Source organism: Megascapheus bottae, chromosome 8 (genome assembly GCF_031878675.1).
Source record: "Megascapheus bottae isolate mThoBot1 chromosome 8, mThoBot2.hap1, whole genome shotgun sequence".
Taxonomy (NCBI): Eukaryota; Metazoa; Chordata; class Mammalia; order Rodentia; family Geomyidae; genus Megascapheus; species Megascapheus bottae.
The window spans coordinates 45706955-45723914 of NC_143516.1; the positions used below are offsets into that span (position 1 = coordinate 45706955).

Sequence of the window (16960 nt, forward strand, 5' to 3'; positions counted from 1 at the left end):
TGTGACCTTGAGGAATGCTTTATTTCCCATAAAAGGAGACCAATATTGAGAGTATGAGACTATCAGAATAGGTACATGGAAGAAGAAAACCAATGCACCTGAGGAAAAAATACACTGTGTTTTGTGTTTTTAGTTCCTTGAAGGTTATTATCTCTTTTCAGCAAACATGAAAATACTTGGCATGCTCAACAGTGGTTTGAGAAACCAAGTATTTCTTTGCTTGCTATCTGGGAACCTCTGAAGTGAACTTATTGAAATGATACATTTTCCTGTTCCAATATTAGCATTATTTTTCTGAACAATCAAAGAATCCAAGTTTTCCTGCGATTTATTTCAAAGTTTCCATGAAAGTTGTTCCCAAATCAAACTGTGTCTTTAAAAGATCTTCTGAAATTGCCGAATAACAGTTTCATTTGTATCTTTTATTTTTCTTAAGGATTGCACAAACTGGAACCAAGACCAAAATACTGCATCCACTATACATCACTCATTATAAAACAACAGACAAGTGTACTCTACCAAATAAAGAACATCTTTAGAATTATATATTGCGTGCTCTTAGATTCATGCTATAGATATCTTACATGTATCGTTATTCTCTCATAAATAACTGTAACATGACCAATGTGTCAACTTGTTACCACTGTGTATATTCACTGTATCCAGGAGCAGTATTCGACGTGAGACAAGATGAAATGGAAACAAGTTTTTGAAATGGAAACAAGTTTCTTCTGAACTCTTGACTACTGTTCTGTCTATGCGGTGAAATGCTAATGTAAAATTCACACAAAACTCCCCTTCAAAAGGCACAATACCCCCACCCCAGAAGAGAACTTAAAAAAAAAAAAAAACATGGCAAAATCATGATCCTGAAACCCAAGGGCAGACAACCTGTGGTATGCAGAACGAGCAGGGAAGGGAGGGGGCAATACAAGGAGTCCAAGGTGACAGAGACCCACCGTCCTCGATGGCTGCCCCATGGCTTTCAACCACCTTCCGAACCTTTGCTGACTTTCCAGCTCTGGCCTTGAGATTTATGATTGTTCCAAATCCAATACTATCTCAAAAAATAAAAATAACGAATCTGTCATTCGGGTCCCTGTTCCTCATCTCCCCCCCACCCCCCGCCACACCCCATATCTCCTCCTCTCCCAGAACACACCCCACCCACCCCACTGTTCAGTCCCGGCGGGCGAGTCTGGTTAGGAGTCGTGGCCGGCGCGGCCCCCAGCCTCGGGGTCACTCTGGTCGTCGGTGAAGCAGACGTCCACGTCGCTGTCATCACTTTGGGGGTCTCCGGGCTCCGGCGGGTAGCCCGGCTCCGAGCCCTGGCCATCCCCGGCCTTGGCGAGCAGGCTCTGGCCGGGGTGGCGGGACTTGACGTGGCGCTCCAGGTCCCGGCGGCGGACCAGCACCTTGCCGCAGAACTCGCAGCGGTAGGGCGTGTTGCCCTCGGCGTGCAGGCGGATGTGCTTGTTGAGATTGCTGGGGTCGCCGAAGGGCCGCAGGCACACTTTGCACTTGAGCGGCTTGTAGCCGGTGTGCGTCCGCATGTGGATCTTCAGCCCGTACTTGCGCGAGTACAGCTTGCCGCAGTAGAGGCACAGGTGGCCGGTCTTGGCCTTGCCTGCCCCGCCGCCCCCGCCCCCGGCGCCCCCGCCGACGCCACCGGCCGCCGCTACGGCCGGTGGCAACGCGCCGGCGTCCAGACGGCCGCGGCCCTTGCCGGCCGTCATCTCCGACAGTTGTTGCGTGTGCATGGCGATCTCCCGATCGATGCCGGCCAGGGAGCCCAGCTCCGCCGGGCTCAGGGCTGCCGCCGCCGCCGCGGCCGCCGCCGCCGCCGCCGCCGCCGCCGCGGGCCCGCTCAGATAGGAGAGGGACTCGGGGTATTTGAGCAGTCCTCCGAAGTGCAGCTTGAGCGGGTAGTAAGCGGCGGCGGCGGCGGCCGGGGAGCCGTAGAGCAGCTCCCCGTTGTAGACGGTGAAGGCTGGCATGACGGCTGCGGGCAGGGGGCCGCACTCGCCTCCGGGATAGGCCTTGAGCCCGCCCGCGTCGAGGGGCGGCAGGGCGCAGCGCTCCAGCGGCAGCCCCGGCGCGGGCGGCAGCGGCGCGTAGCGCGTCCCCGGCAGCGCGGCGGCGGTGGCGGTGGGCGGCGCGCGTTCCACGTGCTTGAAGGCGGACCCCTCTTCTGGGTGGCCGGGGAGCAGGGGGAAGCCGCGCAGGGGCCCGGAGCAAGGCAGGCCGGACGGAGGGGGCGGAGGGGGCGGCGGCTGCGGCGGGTCCCCAGCGAGCAGGCACTTGGGGTGGTGGTGATGCGCGTGGTGGTGGTGGTGGTGGTGGTGGTGGTGGCCCGTGCCTCCGGCGGCCGGGTTCTCTCCGCTCCCGGGGCGCCCGCCAGCCCGACCCCCGCCCAGCAGCCGGCCCAAGGCCAGACCCGCCCCGGCTTTGCCGCCACCCTCCTCCCTGTAGGGGTCGCCGTGCGCGGCCGCTCGGGCCGAACCGGCGGGCTTGAAAGCTGAGCGCACGCCGGGGTAGAGAGCCAGGCCGCCGCTCCCCGCTGGAGAGCCACCCACGATGCCCACGAAGTGGCCGTGGTGTGCCCGGGCTGCCCCGCTCACGTCCACCGCACGATCCTCCCGGAGTTCCTTGCCCTTCTTGAGCGACCCCCACTTGCCCAGGGGCGGCGAGATGGCCGAGGGCCCGGAGGCGGCCTCGCGCTTGATGCCTTCCCGCGCCCCACAAGTCTGGGGGAGTTGTGGGGCCTGAGGTGGAGGCCGCAGAGCGCCCGCCTGGGCCGGCGCGGCGAAGTCGGGTGCAGCGGGTTTCGGGGAGAAGCCGAGGCCGTCGGCCGGGGCCGCGCCGGGGCGAGCCGCGTGCTCGTGGTGCAGGAAGGCGCGGCCCCCGCCGCCGCTGAGCACGCAGTGGAATCGCAGGTGTGCTTTGAGACTATTGGGGTACCGGAAGGTCCTCCAGCAGTACCAGCAAATGTAGCGTTCCTCCCCTGGGCGAGAAAGAGTGGGAAGAGGACCCTGTGAGAAGAGACGTAACGCAGAGCCCAAAGAAGAGATGGCTAAGGACGCCCAAGGTTCAGCCCCTGTTTCCACCAGAGACGTGGCAGAAGCCACAGTAATCGTGGGGCCCCATTGTACCAAGGACACCCCCTCACCACTATCACCACCACCCCAAAAAAAAGCTCGGAATGGTCAGTTCTGATCTCCATCTCTTCTGGGAGTGCTCAAAGATCAAGACAGGTGACTTGAACACACTTCCAAGGAAGACTCTTTCTCCCTGCCATCTCTCTCGGAAGGCCGAGCTCAGGCCGGCCGGCCGGCAGGGAAAAGCCCGGAGCAGCTGTTGCTCTAAATCAAGTGTTGAGGCTGTGCCTTGCCTGGGCCCATCTGTTGGCGTTTGCCAAATAGGTGGCGCGTATGTCAAGGAGTTTGGATAAACTGAACAAAGGCCAATCTAATAGTCGTGAGCGCCTCATTACCGAGCGAGACAATATCCTGTATGTATGGGCCATATGTAATCATTCCTTTTCATAGAACAATGTCTTTTGTATCCACTATCCACCCCTTCTACCCCCTCCCAGCCTCAAACACTTTGCCTGAGGTTTTCCTGGAGCGTGACCAAACTGAAGGACCACATAGGGACTATGATTTGCTATTCTTCAAAATTAGTTGTATCTTTATCTCCTATTTAACCCTCATTTAATTTGATAGGGGAAAAAAAAAAACCTTCCTCCGGATATTCCAGACAGGATGGTGATATTTTAAGAAGAATAATGTTGTATCATCATCTCAGATTTCCTGGCTTAGTAATCATTAACGCCAATAGCTGCACAGTCTCAAGTTCAGTAAAATACTGGCAGAAGATAGGATATTTGTGTATGTTTTATTTCACAAGCAGATAGATAGAAATAAGATAGAAATTGATACTCGGCTTTGAAAATGTTCAGGATTCTGTACCAGCACTGTATATACATGGTAAATATTTTTGGTATTTTGTATTATTAACATTGTTTTTTATTTTTACAGCATCTGTGAACCTATTCAAGAGATATGTGTATGAGAACCTAATCCATAGGCATTAATTTCCACTTGAGAAGGTCATGTTACTTTTGTAACAATCTTTCAATTGGGTTAACGTTTAAATGTGGTTGACTGGTAATACAAAAGGGAAGGATGTCTGTGAGAAAGAAGTTTATTGACCCACAAAGAAGTATCCTAAGTGTATGTGGTCTCTGAAGAGTTAATGGGCAAGTTAAAATTCTATCTCTTTTTATACAAGCAGCTCAAACTTCAACGCCATTACTATAGAATTAACCAGGGAAATTTTCTACAGCATTTGCCCTTCTTGTATATTAATTTTGCCTTTTCATAAAACAAGTAGTCTTCCTAGATAACAAAGATAAAAATTCAGATGAAAAGTACTTTGTTTTAACAGAGGCCTAAGGACAACAGGAAAGACTGAAAGGTAGGTAGGGTGTGGAGGGATTTGCCTGTGATAGCCTATTCTGACTGTTTATAAAAAGACTTGGACAAAACTAGGTCAGTATTCTTGTTACAATGTACTGCACACATCTATGGGAAATCTTGGAGAAAGTAAAAGGCAAGATCAGAAAATGATCCCCTGAGTTCTCTTGAGGAGTGTGATGATTTAATATTTAAGCACCATTTTCTTTAGTTCAGAACCTCCTTCTCATCATCTGTTTAAAAAGAGTTGTAAGCTGCCCCACAATGCCAAACTAATGCAATCCTGCAAGCTTTGATCCTTGGATGAAGGGTTGGTTACTTCTTCCTATGAAGTTGAAACTCCTTGAGGTCAGCCAGTGATGGAAGTACAGATACCACCCCTATTTATTTTTGTCCTCTATTGGAGATTTAAACAAAGTGAATGTTTTCAATAATCTGTCCTCCTGTTCTTCCCCTCTTTCAACTCTAAAGTGGTAAACCTTTCAAGCATCTCCAAACTAGAGCTGTCAAGTTCAAAATAACCTAGGACTCCCCCAAAAGGAAAATGGTGTCTGTTTTTTAAATTATGTTCAACATGTTACAATGTGTTGTTTATAAATTCAATTAGCTGAAATAAAAAACATGGAAGCCACCACTGAAACAAGTTACTTTGGTATTATTTGGAAGTACCTAAGTAAGGATATTGTATGTGGAAATGGTGGGGGGATCCTAAATCCCTCCAGTTTGTTCTGATTTCAGCATTCTCCCCGCTGTGGGGCTGTTTTGCTTTTCTTTTACTAGAAGAACCTGACAAGAGAATTTTATAATGTGACACAAGGAATGAACGACATTAGGATAATTCTTAAGCAGTATCAACAAATCTATTCCCAAAATAAATAGAACTGATTTATGGACAACAGTGAGACTCTGAATGAAATAACTCATTGTTCTCAACAAACTTCATTCTTTCTTATTCAAAAAGTGTTCCCCAATTGCCACAGTTTATTGCTTTCTAAAGGGATGGGGCTAAGTAACAATTCAGGAAGTTTACGTTAAAATATTTCATAGTATTTTCATGTTGATTAAATAATAGATCTTTAGGTGAGATCACAAACTCAAAATGATCACAGTTTGTGTATGATAAGGGATTTTTAAGACTTTATTTTTTAACATGTCTCAGTCTTCTTTTCTAGAGGAAGCGTTCCTCAGTGTTCAAGGGAGTACTTGAAAATGTTTTCCTCCTTAGTTGCTGCATTTCAATTTGCATAAATCCACTCTTAGCTTTCGAGGCTACCAAATAAATCTGAGAAGAAACTGGGATACGTCCCAGGTTCCATTTAAGTAGTCTTAGGAGGGGGGGGGTGAATAAATAACATTTAAATGGAAGATGCTAAATACCTGCCAACTAACCAGCTGTAAGTACCGTAATGCTTCTAAAATGTTGTAGAAAGTACATTGTTCTCGAAAGCCAGTGAAGAGCTGCCCTCCCACCTTGCAAACAATCGCACACTTTTTTGTATGCTTTCTAGGACTCAAAAAATAACTACTGTATCACTATGTTACGCCTCCATTTTTTACCCTTAAGTGAGTAAATAATTGTCATTAAGATATGCCACAGACAAAGATGAGCTCAGGAACTTCATAAAGTGTTGTGAATAGATTATTAGTGTCATGGGTGTTCTTTTTCTTTTTTGCTCTCTCTCTCTCTGTCTCTCTCTCTCTCTGTCTCTGTCTCTCTCTCTCTCTCTCTCTCTCTCTCTCTCTGTGGTGTGTGTGAGTGAGTGTGTGTGTGTGTGTGTGTGTGTGTGTGTGTGTGTGTGTGTTTGTCCTGGGGCTTGAATTCAGGGCCTGGACACTAACACTCTACCATTTGAGCCACAGCCCCATTTCTGACTTTTTTTTTTTTTTGGTGGATACTTAGAGATAAGAGTCTCACAGAAATTCTTGTTGGGAATGGCTTTGAACTATGATCCTCAGATCCCAGCCTCCTAAGTAGCTAGGGTTACAGGCAGGAGCCACCTGCAGTGGAGGGAGAGGGAGGCTTTGCTGTTAATTTGATTTTAAGGAGATTTTCTATCTGAAATAAATCAGTTCTAGGGAGAGAGCAGTCCTTCAGGTTTGATGCTGCCTTCCAATACTAGAAGAAAGCTAGGCGTCCACCACCCACCCTGCACAGAAACCTCAGGGTAGTACCTTTCTCATCGTGCGTTGGGGTTGCAGAGGTGGGTATGTCAAACCACTGAGCCAAGGAGTTTGAATACCACACAGTGAGTTCTTCCCCTGGCTGGACATCTCGCAATGCTCGGTAGAAGATCTGGGTTACAAAGAATTGGAAATTTCTGTTATTTCCTGGACAACTGAGAAGTAGAGTTCAAGCCCTGACTCTGACACTTTGGGATTTCTCTGAATTGCATCCTTCATCCTTCTAGTAGGAAAACAAGACAATCCTATCTATCCTACACAGTCGTCAGGACCTTTAAATGAGACCTCTGGCTGAAGCACTTGGCTCTTAAATCTGGTGGCTGCCTTTGGGAAGGTGGGTGGATAGAATTGGCAGGGGTGGAGGGAGCCCACAGTACCTGTCCTCCGGGTAAGTCTGCAATAGCTTCCAGAGTCTGTTCCTGGGGATTCCTGGCTGCCCGGATTAACCCTATCCACTCCAGAGGGGAGCCCCCCGACTCGTCCACCAGCTCCCCTCTCACCATGCGTACCTGCAACACAAGCAGTGGTCGTTCTTCCCGCACCTCTGCCAGGCCCACAACCCAGAGCATAAGCCTCCCCACCCAACTCAGAAAAATGTTTGCATCCGCTTTATCATACAGAGCACTGAAATAAGAGTTCCTTTGGTCCTTAACTTAGAGAATGGAGACTAGTGTAACCATACAGAGAGGGGGGGGGAGAGAGGGAGAGAGGGCTTGTTAATAGGGTTCTTGAGTACCTAGACCATTTTGTACCAAAATATCCCCCATTACCATCTCCCCCCTCCCACGGCCACCATAAAAGCAGCCCTAACACCTAGGGAAAGACTTTGCAAAGTCTGCCTTGGGGCCTTCCCCCCTCGCCAATTTCTCCTGCCTCTGGGTGCAAGCAAGGCAAGCAGAGAAATAAATGGGTGAAACAAAGCACCGCGGAGAAATTTTGCCTGCAGCCAACAAGCCATTTAAAAGCAATTAAATTGTTTTTAAAGAGGAAAGTTCTATACTCCAAACCGAGTTTAGAAAGGAGCTGGGAAGACTAGAGGGTAGATTGCATCAAAGGTGAGATACTGGTCCTACTGGCGGGACCTGGGAGATATTCTTACAAGAATGCAGTAGGCAGTTAGGAAAGCAAAAGTCTTTCCTTCTCCGCTAAACTTCTGCCTTCCTTTTCAGATCCGTTGTTTGGCCATCTTTGGCAGCTGGAACGACCCCCCGGCGCAGGGGAGAATCTTTAAATCGCTCCTGACGCTAGTGAGTGAGTCATGCTCACCCGCACCTCAATCAGGTGCCCTCGAGAGTGAGCACGCCTCATTCTCAGAGCCTGTCTCCAGCACCTAGCTCATCCTGTCTCCATGACTCCAAACCCAGAAGTCAACTGGCAGAGAGAAAATTCTGAGGACATGCCAGGAACTTGGAGCTTCCCCAAGAATAATCTCTCTGAAGGAAATGGTGTGAAATTCAGTCTAAAATGTAAACCTCCAATTAATTAATTGACAGAAGCACAGACAGTAGGAAAAATCCTCAACACCTAATGCCCGCAGAGGAAACAGGGGAGAAGACCCAAGAAGGGGTTAGAGATGAGGCTACCCCCCAGCACCTCGCCCGGGACAGCCCTGAGAGCCGGAGAGAAAGCGCTAGTTCCCGGAGACCCTGAATGTCGAGCAAACCTCAGAGCTCTGCACCCAGGGCGGTCCCCTCCCAGCCGGGTCCTCTCCCTCCAGCCGGGTCCTCGCCCTGCATAAAGTGTAATTGGAATCCCCTTCTACCTGGCAGGGTCACCAGGTGAAGATTCGATTCGCCCCCTTCCCCACTTCTCTACCCCTTCCTTGATCATGGCAAAAGGAGGCAGTCGTCAAGGAACAGCGATCGGGATAGCTAATACCTTTTTCTTCGGCCCGGGCTCTCTGCGATCTGACAGGTACTTGCCCAGCTTGAAGGTGCCAGGCACCGGCCCAAGGCGCAAGCCGGCCGGGATGCAGCAGTCGGCACTGACGCTGGTGGCTGGCGCGCGGGCGCTCCCGTGCATCCTCGCCGCCGCCGCCTTCAGGCAGGCTGTGAGACGCGCCCAGTCCTCCACAGGGCGCGAGTGGTGGAGCCGGAGCCGCCGCGCTCCAGCTAGGGAGCCGCGCCCCGACGTGCGTCCTCCGCCCGCGGAGTGACGCGCGAGGCCATGCACTGCGCCTTTTCAATTGGGGCGGGCGGCTTTTGGCACCGAGAGCGCCAGGGCGCGCGGAGTTTGGTGAGAGAGTTGCACGGTGAAGCAGCTGCAGAGTCCCACCCGAGAGGGTCACATGGAGTGGTTCCCCCAGCCCCCTGCATAATCTAGGCCTCTGAATGGCTAGAACACAATGGTCCAGGCGACCTTCCCATTCCTAAAAATCCAATTTGTCAAGGGCGAAGAAAAGGCGCTTGTGAATCAAAGGTCCGGCGGGACCATTAATCCTCAGCATGGGGTATTGTCCCTGAGACAGTTACGATATTTTAAGTGACAAATCCACTGTATAATTTCTCCATAAATTTTACTTCCTTTTATTGTTCTCCGACAAACCAGTTTTGGGAAATAAGTGACTACTTTAAGTCTACTTGGCTGATTCCTTTGAGCCTTGGTCCACTTCAAAGATTTTTAATTCTCTCCCCTTGGCTTTATTGTAAAGGAGATTAAACAAAGAGTTGGGGACTGTTTGGAGGACTTGTTAACTTCTATTGATTTCTGGCGTGTGCCATACAGAAATTAGGCAGGTACTTGATGGGAAAACACCAGAAAACACCTACACTTTTTAAATCACGGCCATATTACCATTTCAGGGGATTGGGTTCAGGCCAGTCCTCTATTCAGAACCGCTTTAATTATTCCTTCTGCCCATTTCGCCCCAATCATGAAACGTCCGGAACAATATGAGAAGGCAAAATTGCTTATCAGTGCAACTCCGGCCGAACCCAGGACCCGCACTTTTTCTGCAGAATGAGAGAATGAGGTTAACCAAGGGCTGTATAGGAGATCCGGATGTAAGCTCCTCGCACCGGGCAGACGGTTGAAAAGCGAGTTCCATGCGCTGGGTTGATTATGATTATGACTGTGATGATTGCTTCTGGTCTGTCCAACCAGCTCAACGGATCAGCTCAACCAGTTTTGCTTTTAACTTCTTTTTTTCTTTTTTCTTTTTTTTTTTTTTTTTTTTTTGCCAGTCCTGGGCTTGAGCTCAGGGCCTGAGCACTGTTCTTGGACTTTCTCAAGACTAGTGCTCTGCCACTTGAGCCTCTACACCACTTCTGGCTTTTTTCTATGTATGTGGTACAGAGGAATCGAACCCAGGTCTATGTGCATGCTAGGCAAGCACTCTACCACTAGGCCAATTTCCTTTAACTCGACCCGATTTCCTTTTAACTTTAAAGTGAGGAGAAAGTTTTCAGTTTCTGCAACCAAATAAACTGTTTTGGGTGTTTTGTTTTGTTTTACTTTATTTTTTGTCCATCCTGGAGTATGAACTCTGGGTCTTGCACTGTCCCATGAACTTCTGTGCTCAATGCTAGTGCTCTACTACTTTTACCACAACTCCACTTCCAGCTTTGAGGTTAATTGGAAATAAGAGTCTCACCAGATTTTCCTGCTCCACTTTCCTGGTCCAGCTGGCTTTGAGCCAACAACGATCCTCAGATCTCAAGCTCCTGAGTAGCTAGCATTACAGGCATGAACCACCTTCACTAGACTTAATTTTAAAAGCAAACAACCACAGCTCCATCATTCAAAGGACAGAAAAGAGGCTGGGGGGGGGGGCGGGTCAAGCTCTGCTTCCCCTAAATGAGACAAGTACTTAGCTACACTCAGACTCCCTCTGCCCCTTTTAAAGGAAAACTTCTGTTTGTGCGAGAGCACAATAATTAGATCACCAATTGGGCTCCTTAGGTATTTAGGAAGTCGTGTTGGCATCTGCTGCCTTTGGAGTCCTGGGTGTTTTCCTCTAAACCCTGCCCTGTTCACACAGGTGCCCCGATTTTAGAGAGGTCTGAGTGGGGCTAGTTCCCCGTCACCCCCCCACACACACACACCCTGTGTCAAAAGCCCAGTTACTCTATGTATGAAAGGCAAAGACCCAGGGCAGCAGAAACCTGGTTTCTCTGCCCAGGTTACATGGTGCGGTGCAGGTCTCTTATGCCAGCTGGAGTGGCTGGTTCACATGGATGGCCAGGCGCAAAGTGGCAATTCAGTGGCACTCCACAGTTTGATGAAGGCTCTCCGAAAAAGCTCAGTCTCTTTTCTCCTTTCCTTGGAAACGTATGTGCACCACACTGAACAGGTTCTGGAGACTGGCAGTGGTTCCGCCCCTGTTCATGCAAGGAAGCCTTCAGAAAATGACGTCGGTGCCTCAGTGTCTAATCTGCACAGTGGGTGCTGGATTCAGTCTAAACATCCCAGGCGTTAGGGTCACACGTGGAGCGGACTGTGTACACCCTGGCTGCTGGGCCCTAAAAGAAGAGCTTGGTGGGTCTGGGCAGCCACACCCGCGGCCCCTCTGACCTTGCTCCAACGCCACCAGGGCCAGAGTCTGAGTGAGCTGCCACTAAGTTTTCTCTTATGCTTCCCACTGCCACTCTGTGGGCCTTGGAGAGAGGAAGGGGGCTTTTGATCCAGCAGCCTATGAATGGCAGAAGCCGGGGGAGGGGAGGAGGACAGGAAGCCACTCTGGAGAGTCGAGGGCAATAAATTTAAGCCATGAACATGTCCCTCTAACCTCTGGCCTGGCGACTCCAAGATGACACCCAGTTTAAATTACCAACACTGCAAGCGGGAAGGGGCGAGCTCGGAGCCTGGGTTCGGGACGCCTCCCCATCCCTCCTTAATGAGTGAAAAAGCGTGAACGACACGCGAACAATTTTATCAATAGGACCATGTAAAGGCCGACTGTGAGGAAAGTTATTTATTAATATAGCCAATTGTGGCTGGTTCCCAGCCCCTCGAGAAGAAAGAGACTGCGCCAGAGGCATTCACACCAGCTCGCCCAGTCTTATTCTGTCCTGTGGCTCGGAGTTGAAGTTCCCCAAGTGAAATAAATTGTCCACAAAGGAGGAAAGGAACACATTTTCTTTTATTTTTCCTCCCCTAAAAAGCAAGGGTGAAACCAATCTAATGTGCCCAGTGGAGCAAGATGGACCCGTGAAAGGCTGGGTGTTAAAAGTAAAAGCGGGCTGCGCAGCAAATGGGATGGAAAATTAAATGAAATTAAATAGCTTGAACGGCCGTATTGTCCCTTATTAAAAAGACACATTAATTACATGGTCTCAGCCTTATTCAAAGACAATGTTGAGACTCAATCAAAACATTCCACTCGGCTTTTTTTTTTTTTAATCGACTTAAAAATGGGCGTCCAGAGGCCCTGTTAAAGCGAAGTCCCTCCTCCGCCGGGGTGAGGTTTGGGGAGTCTGATTTGGGGGCGGTGCTGCTCCAGGCCCACCCGGGAACCGCAGGGCGAGGATCCCCGCCCGGGGAACAGGTTGTCCCCCCCCATCCAGGACTGCGGGGAGCTGAGGCGTGGGCTTCGGGGTCCTGCCGGGGCGGGGGACGGCCCCCCAGAGCCCAGCTAGGGAAGCTGCGGGCGTCGAGCACGTGTGTCTGCCCAGGAGGAAAAGAGCCCCTGAAAGACATGGGGACTGAGAGCGGGGGTTCCTTTCGGGACGCGTCGCTGGAGCTGTGGGTCTCGGTGGCCAAAGGCCAGGGACTTTGGGTTCCCGGGTGGGGGGGTGGAGACCCCCACCTTCCCCAACACGGGCTCGCGGCTCCGGGCACTCGGGTGTTGGAGGGAGCCGCGCGCAGCCGAGGTCTCTAGGGGGAAGTGAAGCCTGGGGAGGCGCAGTGGGCAGCGAGTTCGGGTCCGGGGTGTCAGCGGGCAGGTCGGCGCGGACCAGCTGCGCTGCCCCCGGGCGCGGGTGGGACATTAAGGCGGGATGTGAATACGGCCAGGGCGACGGGCTCTGGGAACGCCACCAGATGACACGCCCGAGCCCGGGCCATTTTCCTTTTCATCGCGCGGCCCCCGGAGACTCCAAACTCCAGGCCGAGGGCGCAGCCGGGGCGCCGCTGGTGGGATTTGTGGGTGCCTTTTTGTTGTTGTTGTTGTGGGTTTGGTTTTGTTTTTGTTTTTTTTTGGTCTAAGTCTTCCATTGGAAAGGACTCAATAAAAGTCTTCAGTCTTTCTCAAGTTGCCTTTTCACCGGAGTTTTCCCGACTTCTCCCTCGCCTCTTTCGCTTGACGTGGTGTGAAGAAAGGGCGGCGGCGCGTCGCTGAATCGCAATGTCCACATTCAGAGCCCCGGCCCGAGGCGCCGCCCTCAATTCGATTTTCCTTGCTGTTGGGCACATTTAGGGGCTCTTCTATTTGTGAAGTTCATTTCTAGGCAAATGTATTCAAGAGGCGCTGGGAATGAATAGGACCGTGTGTCAGCCGCCCCTAATTGGGATTAAAGCACTTCGCAGCATATGCAGAGAGTGACAGAAATTCTCAGGTTACATTGTGTTCAGACTTCCACCCGCTCGGACACTCCTCCTCCGACGGAGATTTATAAAGATTGCCGGGAGAAACTGAGGAAGAAGAAAGGCGGGAAGGACTGGCTCAGCAAGTGGAAGTGACAGCTTCGGAAGAAAAGATGCTGGGGATAATTGAAGGCTGGCGGGGAGCAGGTCTGAACTCTTTAATCAGAAAGGCGGAGAGTTAAAAGGCAAAATAAAGATGTTCTTGAGATTCCCAGACGGCACCCCCCTCCCCATTTTCTTTTTCTTTCCCCTGAAGAGCTTGGCTGTCTTTTTATCTGTGCCCCTACCCCCACTCCCCAAAGAACATACCTGCTCCTGAAGCAAGAATAAACACACTTGAGTACTTTAAATGGGGGGGGTGGAGTCACAAAAGAACAAAAAATTATATCTTTTGAAGGTTAAGAATGCCATGATCATCCTGTATAACCATATGTACATAGGTTTTGAGATATACTCTAGGTAAATGAAACAAGAAGTTTATCTTTGTGGCGGCTGTTCTTAATGTACGATGTGAAGTTATTTCTTTTCTTTTTCCACTTATGGTTAATCTCCTGAGGTTACTGTATCTGACTTTGTTGCCTGGTATACTGTATATACACTTATTTTTTTATTTGAAATAGGAAAGGGAAGGGGGAAAACTAGATGACTGGAAGGAGGAGGAGGGAGGGAAAGGGGGACAAAAACATGACAAGGGGTATGAATGTGTGAAAAGTAATGTACCTACTACCTGATGAATGTAACTAACCCCTCTATACATTACTGAGACAATAAAATACAATAATGAAAGAATGTCATGCTTAAATAATGAAAATGTTACTGGGATGTGTGTGGAATATATATATATATATACATATATAGTGTGTGTGTGTGCTGAGACACATGCATATAGATAAATATTCCTGTGCATTCGAATTGTTCATGTTGTATAGAATCTGCTTCCAACTTTCCATCTGGAGCCGCTGCTGAGATTTGGAGCTGAGGTGAGAGAATCTTCATATATATATATATATATATATATATATATATATATGTATATATATATTTACCTTTAAGTGATTGTACAAAGGGGTTTCAATTCAACAAATCAGTTTTAAGTACAGTGCAGCTTGATCAATGTCACCACTTCCATGACACACCCTCAATTTTTAGTTTTATTTTCACATATATACGTCACATATAATTATTACAATTGCCCTCCCTTACTTTCTCCATCACTCTTCCCAGGACAAACATGTTTCAGCTTTTTGGTATTCATTTTGTTAAATTGTTTGTTAGGAAATACAACATTGAAATCCTCCCTTGAGTATATCACTAAGTTAGCTGATTTGTGTATATATTTATATGATCTTATATATGTTATCGTATGTCTAACTTCCATGCGAGAGAAAATATATGCCATCTATCTCTCTAAGCCTGACATTTCACTTAATATTATTTTTCCAAGTCCATTCATTTCCTGCAAATAGCATATAATTCATATCATTCTTCCTGATGAGTAAAGTCCAGTGTGTGTGTGTGTGTGTGTGTGTGTGTGTGTGTGTGTGTGTGTATGTGTGTCTGTGTGTTCATTCACATTTACTTGATCCACTTGTCCCTTTGTAGGGCATCTGGGCTGTTTTCATAATAAGTTGGCTATGGTGAATAGTGAAGCAATAAACATGGTGTGCAAGTGTCTTTACCATATCCTGACTTGTAATATTCGGGCTAGATACTGAAGAGTGATGTTGCTGGATCATAGGGTAATTCTATAATTATATATTTTAGGAATATCCAAACTGCCTTCACCAGGACTGTAGTAGGGTTCTTTTTCTTTTCCCTACATCCCCACCAGCATTTGTTGTTGTTTATATTTTCATTGATGGTCAATCTTAGTAGGGTGAAATGCAATCTCACTGTTGTTTTGATTTGCATTTCTGTTATGGTCAGAAATGTTGATCACTCCTTCATGTGTTTGTTGGCAGTTTTAACTTCTTCTGAGAAGTTAGTTGCCCATTAATTGGGTTATTTATTCTTTGGGAGTTTAGTCTCAAGCTCCATGTATATTCTGGATCCAGTTTCAATCTTCTGCACATGGAGTTTCAATTTTCCCAACACCGTTTGTTGAATAGTCGGACTTTTTTCCAACATATATTTTTGGCTCCTTTTTCAGATACTGGATGGTTGTACGTATATGGGTTTATTTCTGGGTCTTCTAGTATATTCTGTTGGTGTTCAGGCTATTGTGCCAGTACCAAGCTGATTTTGTTACTATAGTTCTGTAGTTAAGTTTGAAGTCTGGAATTAGGATACCTCCGGCATGGCTTATTTTTTTTGCCCAAGATTGTTTTATCTATTCTGGGCCTTTTGTGCAAAGGTGATTCATCATCATATTTATATGTATGCATTTACTACTAATATCAAATACATCCATCTATATTATTCTTTCCTTATGCTTGTTTTCTCCCTTTTGTAGCAGTTTTTATTATATTTCCTTATGCTGTTCTCATACAAGCATACATACATAATACATATATATAATGTATTTCTGTAATATTCAAGCCATCATCCCCTTTTCCCCTTTCCCTCAGTACTAGTTCTCCCAATCAACAGTCTCCCTTTTACAGTTATGTTATATTATTACTATCACTGTTTGCTTTAGATCTGGAGTCTGCACACGAGTGCAAATGTGCAATGCTTGTCTTTCTAAGCTTGGGTTGTCTAACACAATATGACATAAAGTAAATTTTTTCAATCTTGACATACTGACATTTGGGTTGGATAATTCTTTATCACTGGACTATCTTGTCATTGCTTAGTATGTAACAATGTTCTTGACTCTGTCTAGCAGTAGTATCTTCACACTTGTGGGACACTGGACATTGTCAAATATCCCAGAGGGAACAAATTAACTCCTCTTGAGAACAAGTGCAGATGAAATGAACTTGACCATAGTTGATAAATGTCTGATTTGAGTGATGAATACAAAGCGGCTCATTACACTATTCCCTCTACAGTTGAATGTGTTGAATCTTTTCAAAATACAATGCTATTTTTTTTTTTGCAAGTCCTGGGCTTGAGCTCAGGGCGTGAGCACTCTCCTTGGACTTTCTCAAGGTTAGAGCTCTATTACATGAGCCTTAGCACCACTTCTGGCTTTTTTCTATGTATGTGGTACCAAGGAATCGAACCCGGGTCTTCGTGCATGCTAGCAATCACTCTACCATTAGGCCACACTCCCAGCCCGTAGAAAGCTATTTTTAAAGTATAAGGTTTCTTATTTTTATTTTTTATGCCAGTCCAGGGTTGGGAGCCAAGTGTGGTGTCAGGCTGGCCAATGCATCTGCATCACTGAGAAATGAGCTGTCATGTATGACACCATGCCTGTGAACTTTGAGCTATACCATCGGTATTGTGAATCACTTTCTGCCGAGACTTGATTATCATTGGTACAAATGTGTTATTGCTTTATCACTCTCTGCTGAGACTTGATTATCAATGTAACACCTGACAGGTTATTGTTCTGTAGAGACTATATAAGACTGGGATGGGAAATAAATCGGAGCTGTGGTCTTATGCTTATGGCCTTAAGCTGTAGTCTTGGGCTGTAGCCCTCCCAACCACATCTATTACTCGTCTTGCCTTTTCTTTTCTTTTCTCATCTTCATCCCCTAAATCAGATATCCCACCTGCTGTTGGCTGGCTCCATCAAGTGGCACCCGAACAGGGACCTATAACAGGTCCATAACAGGGCATGTGTGAAAGGATGTGTGGGTTCAAGTCCCACTGGCAAGACATGTCTA

The 16960-nt window shown here is 47.9% G+C and overlaps 1 protein-coding gene across 1 annotated transcript; it reads right to left on the reverse strand.

Moving 5' to 3' along the window:
* Positions 1-1202: 1202 nt before the first annotated feature.
* Positions 1203-8827, reverse strand: Prdm13 (PR/SET domain 13). Its single transcript, XM_090337699.1, has 4 exons — positions 8538-8827; positions 7037-7168; positions 6651-6771; positions 1203-3004 (listed from the first exon to the last, which is right to left on the reverse strand). The coding sequence occupies exons 1-4, from the start codon at positions 8679-8681 to the stop codon at positions 1203-1205; spliced, it is 2199 nt and encodes a 732-aa protein (XP_090193825.1). The 5' UTR covers positions 8682-8827.
* Between the last annotated feature and the right edge of the window lie 8133 nt (positions 8828-16960).

Excerpts from the sequence above, each read along its gene's own strand:
- Prdm13 (XM_090337699.1), bottom strand. The coding sequence starts at position 8,681 with ATGCACGGGAGCGCCCGCGCGCCAGCCACCAGCGTCAGTGCCGACTGC. Across the intron at positions 7,169-8,537 it reads AGCCCGGGCCGAAGAAAAAG|GTACGCATGGTGAGAGGGGA; the intron begins GTATTAGCTATC and ends CTTGTGTTGCAG. Across the intron at positions 3,005-6,650 it reads CCCAACGCACGATGAGAAAG|GGGAGGAACGCTACATTTGC; the intron begins GTACTACCCTGA and ends TTTCTCGCCCAG.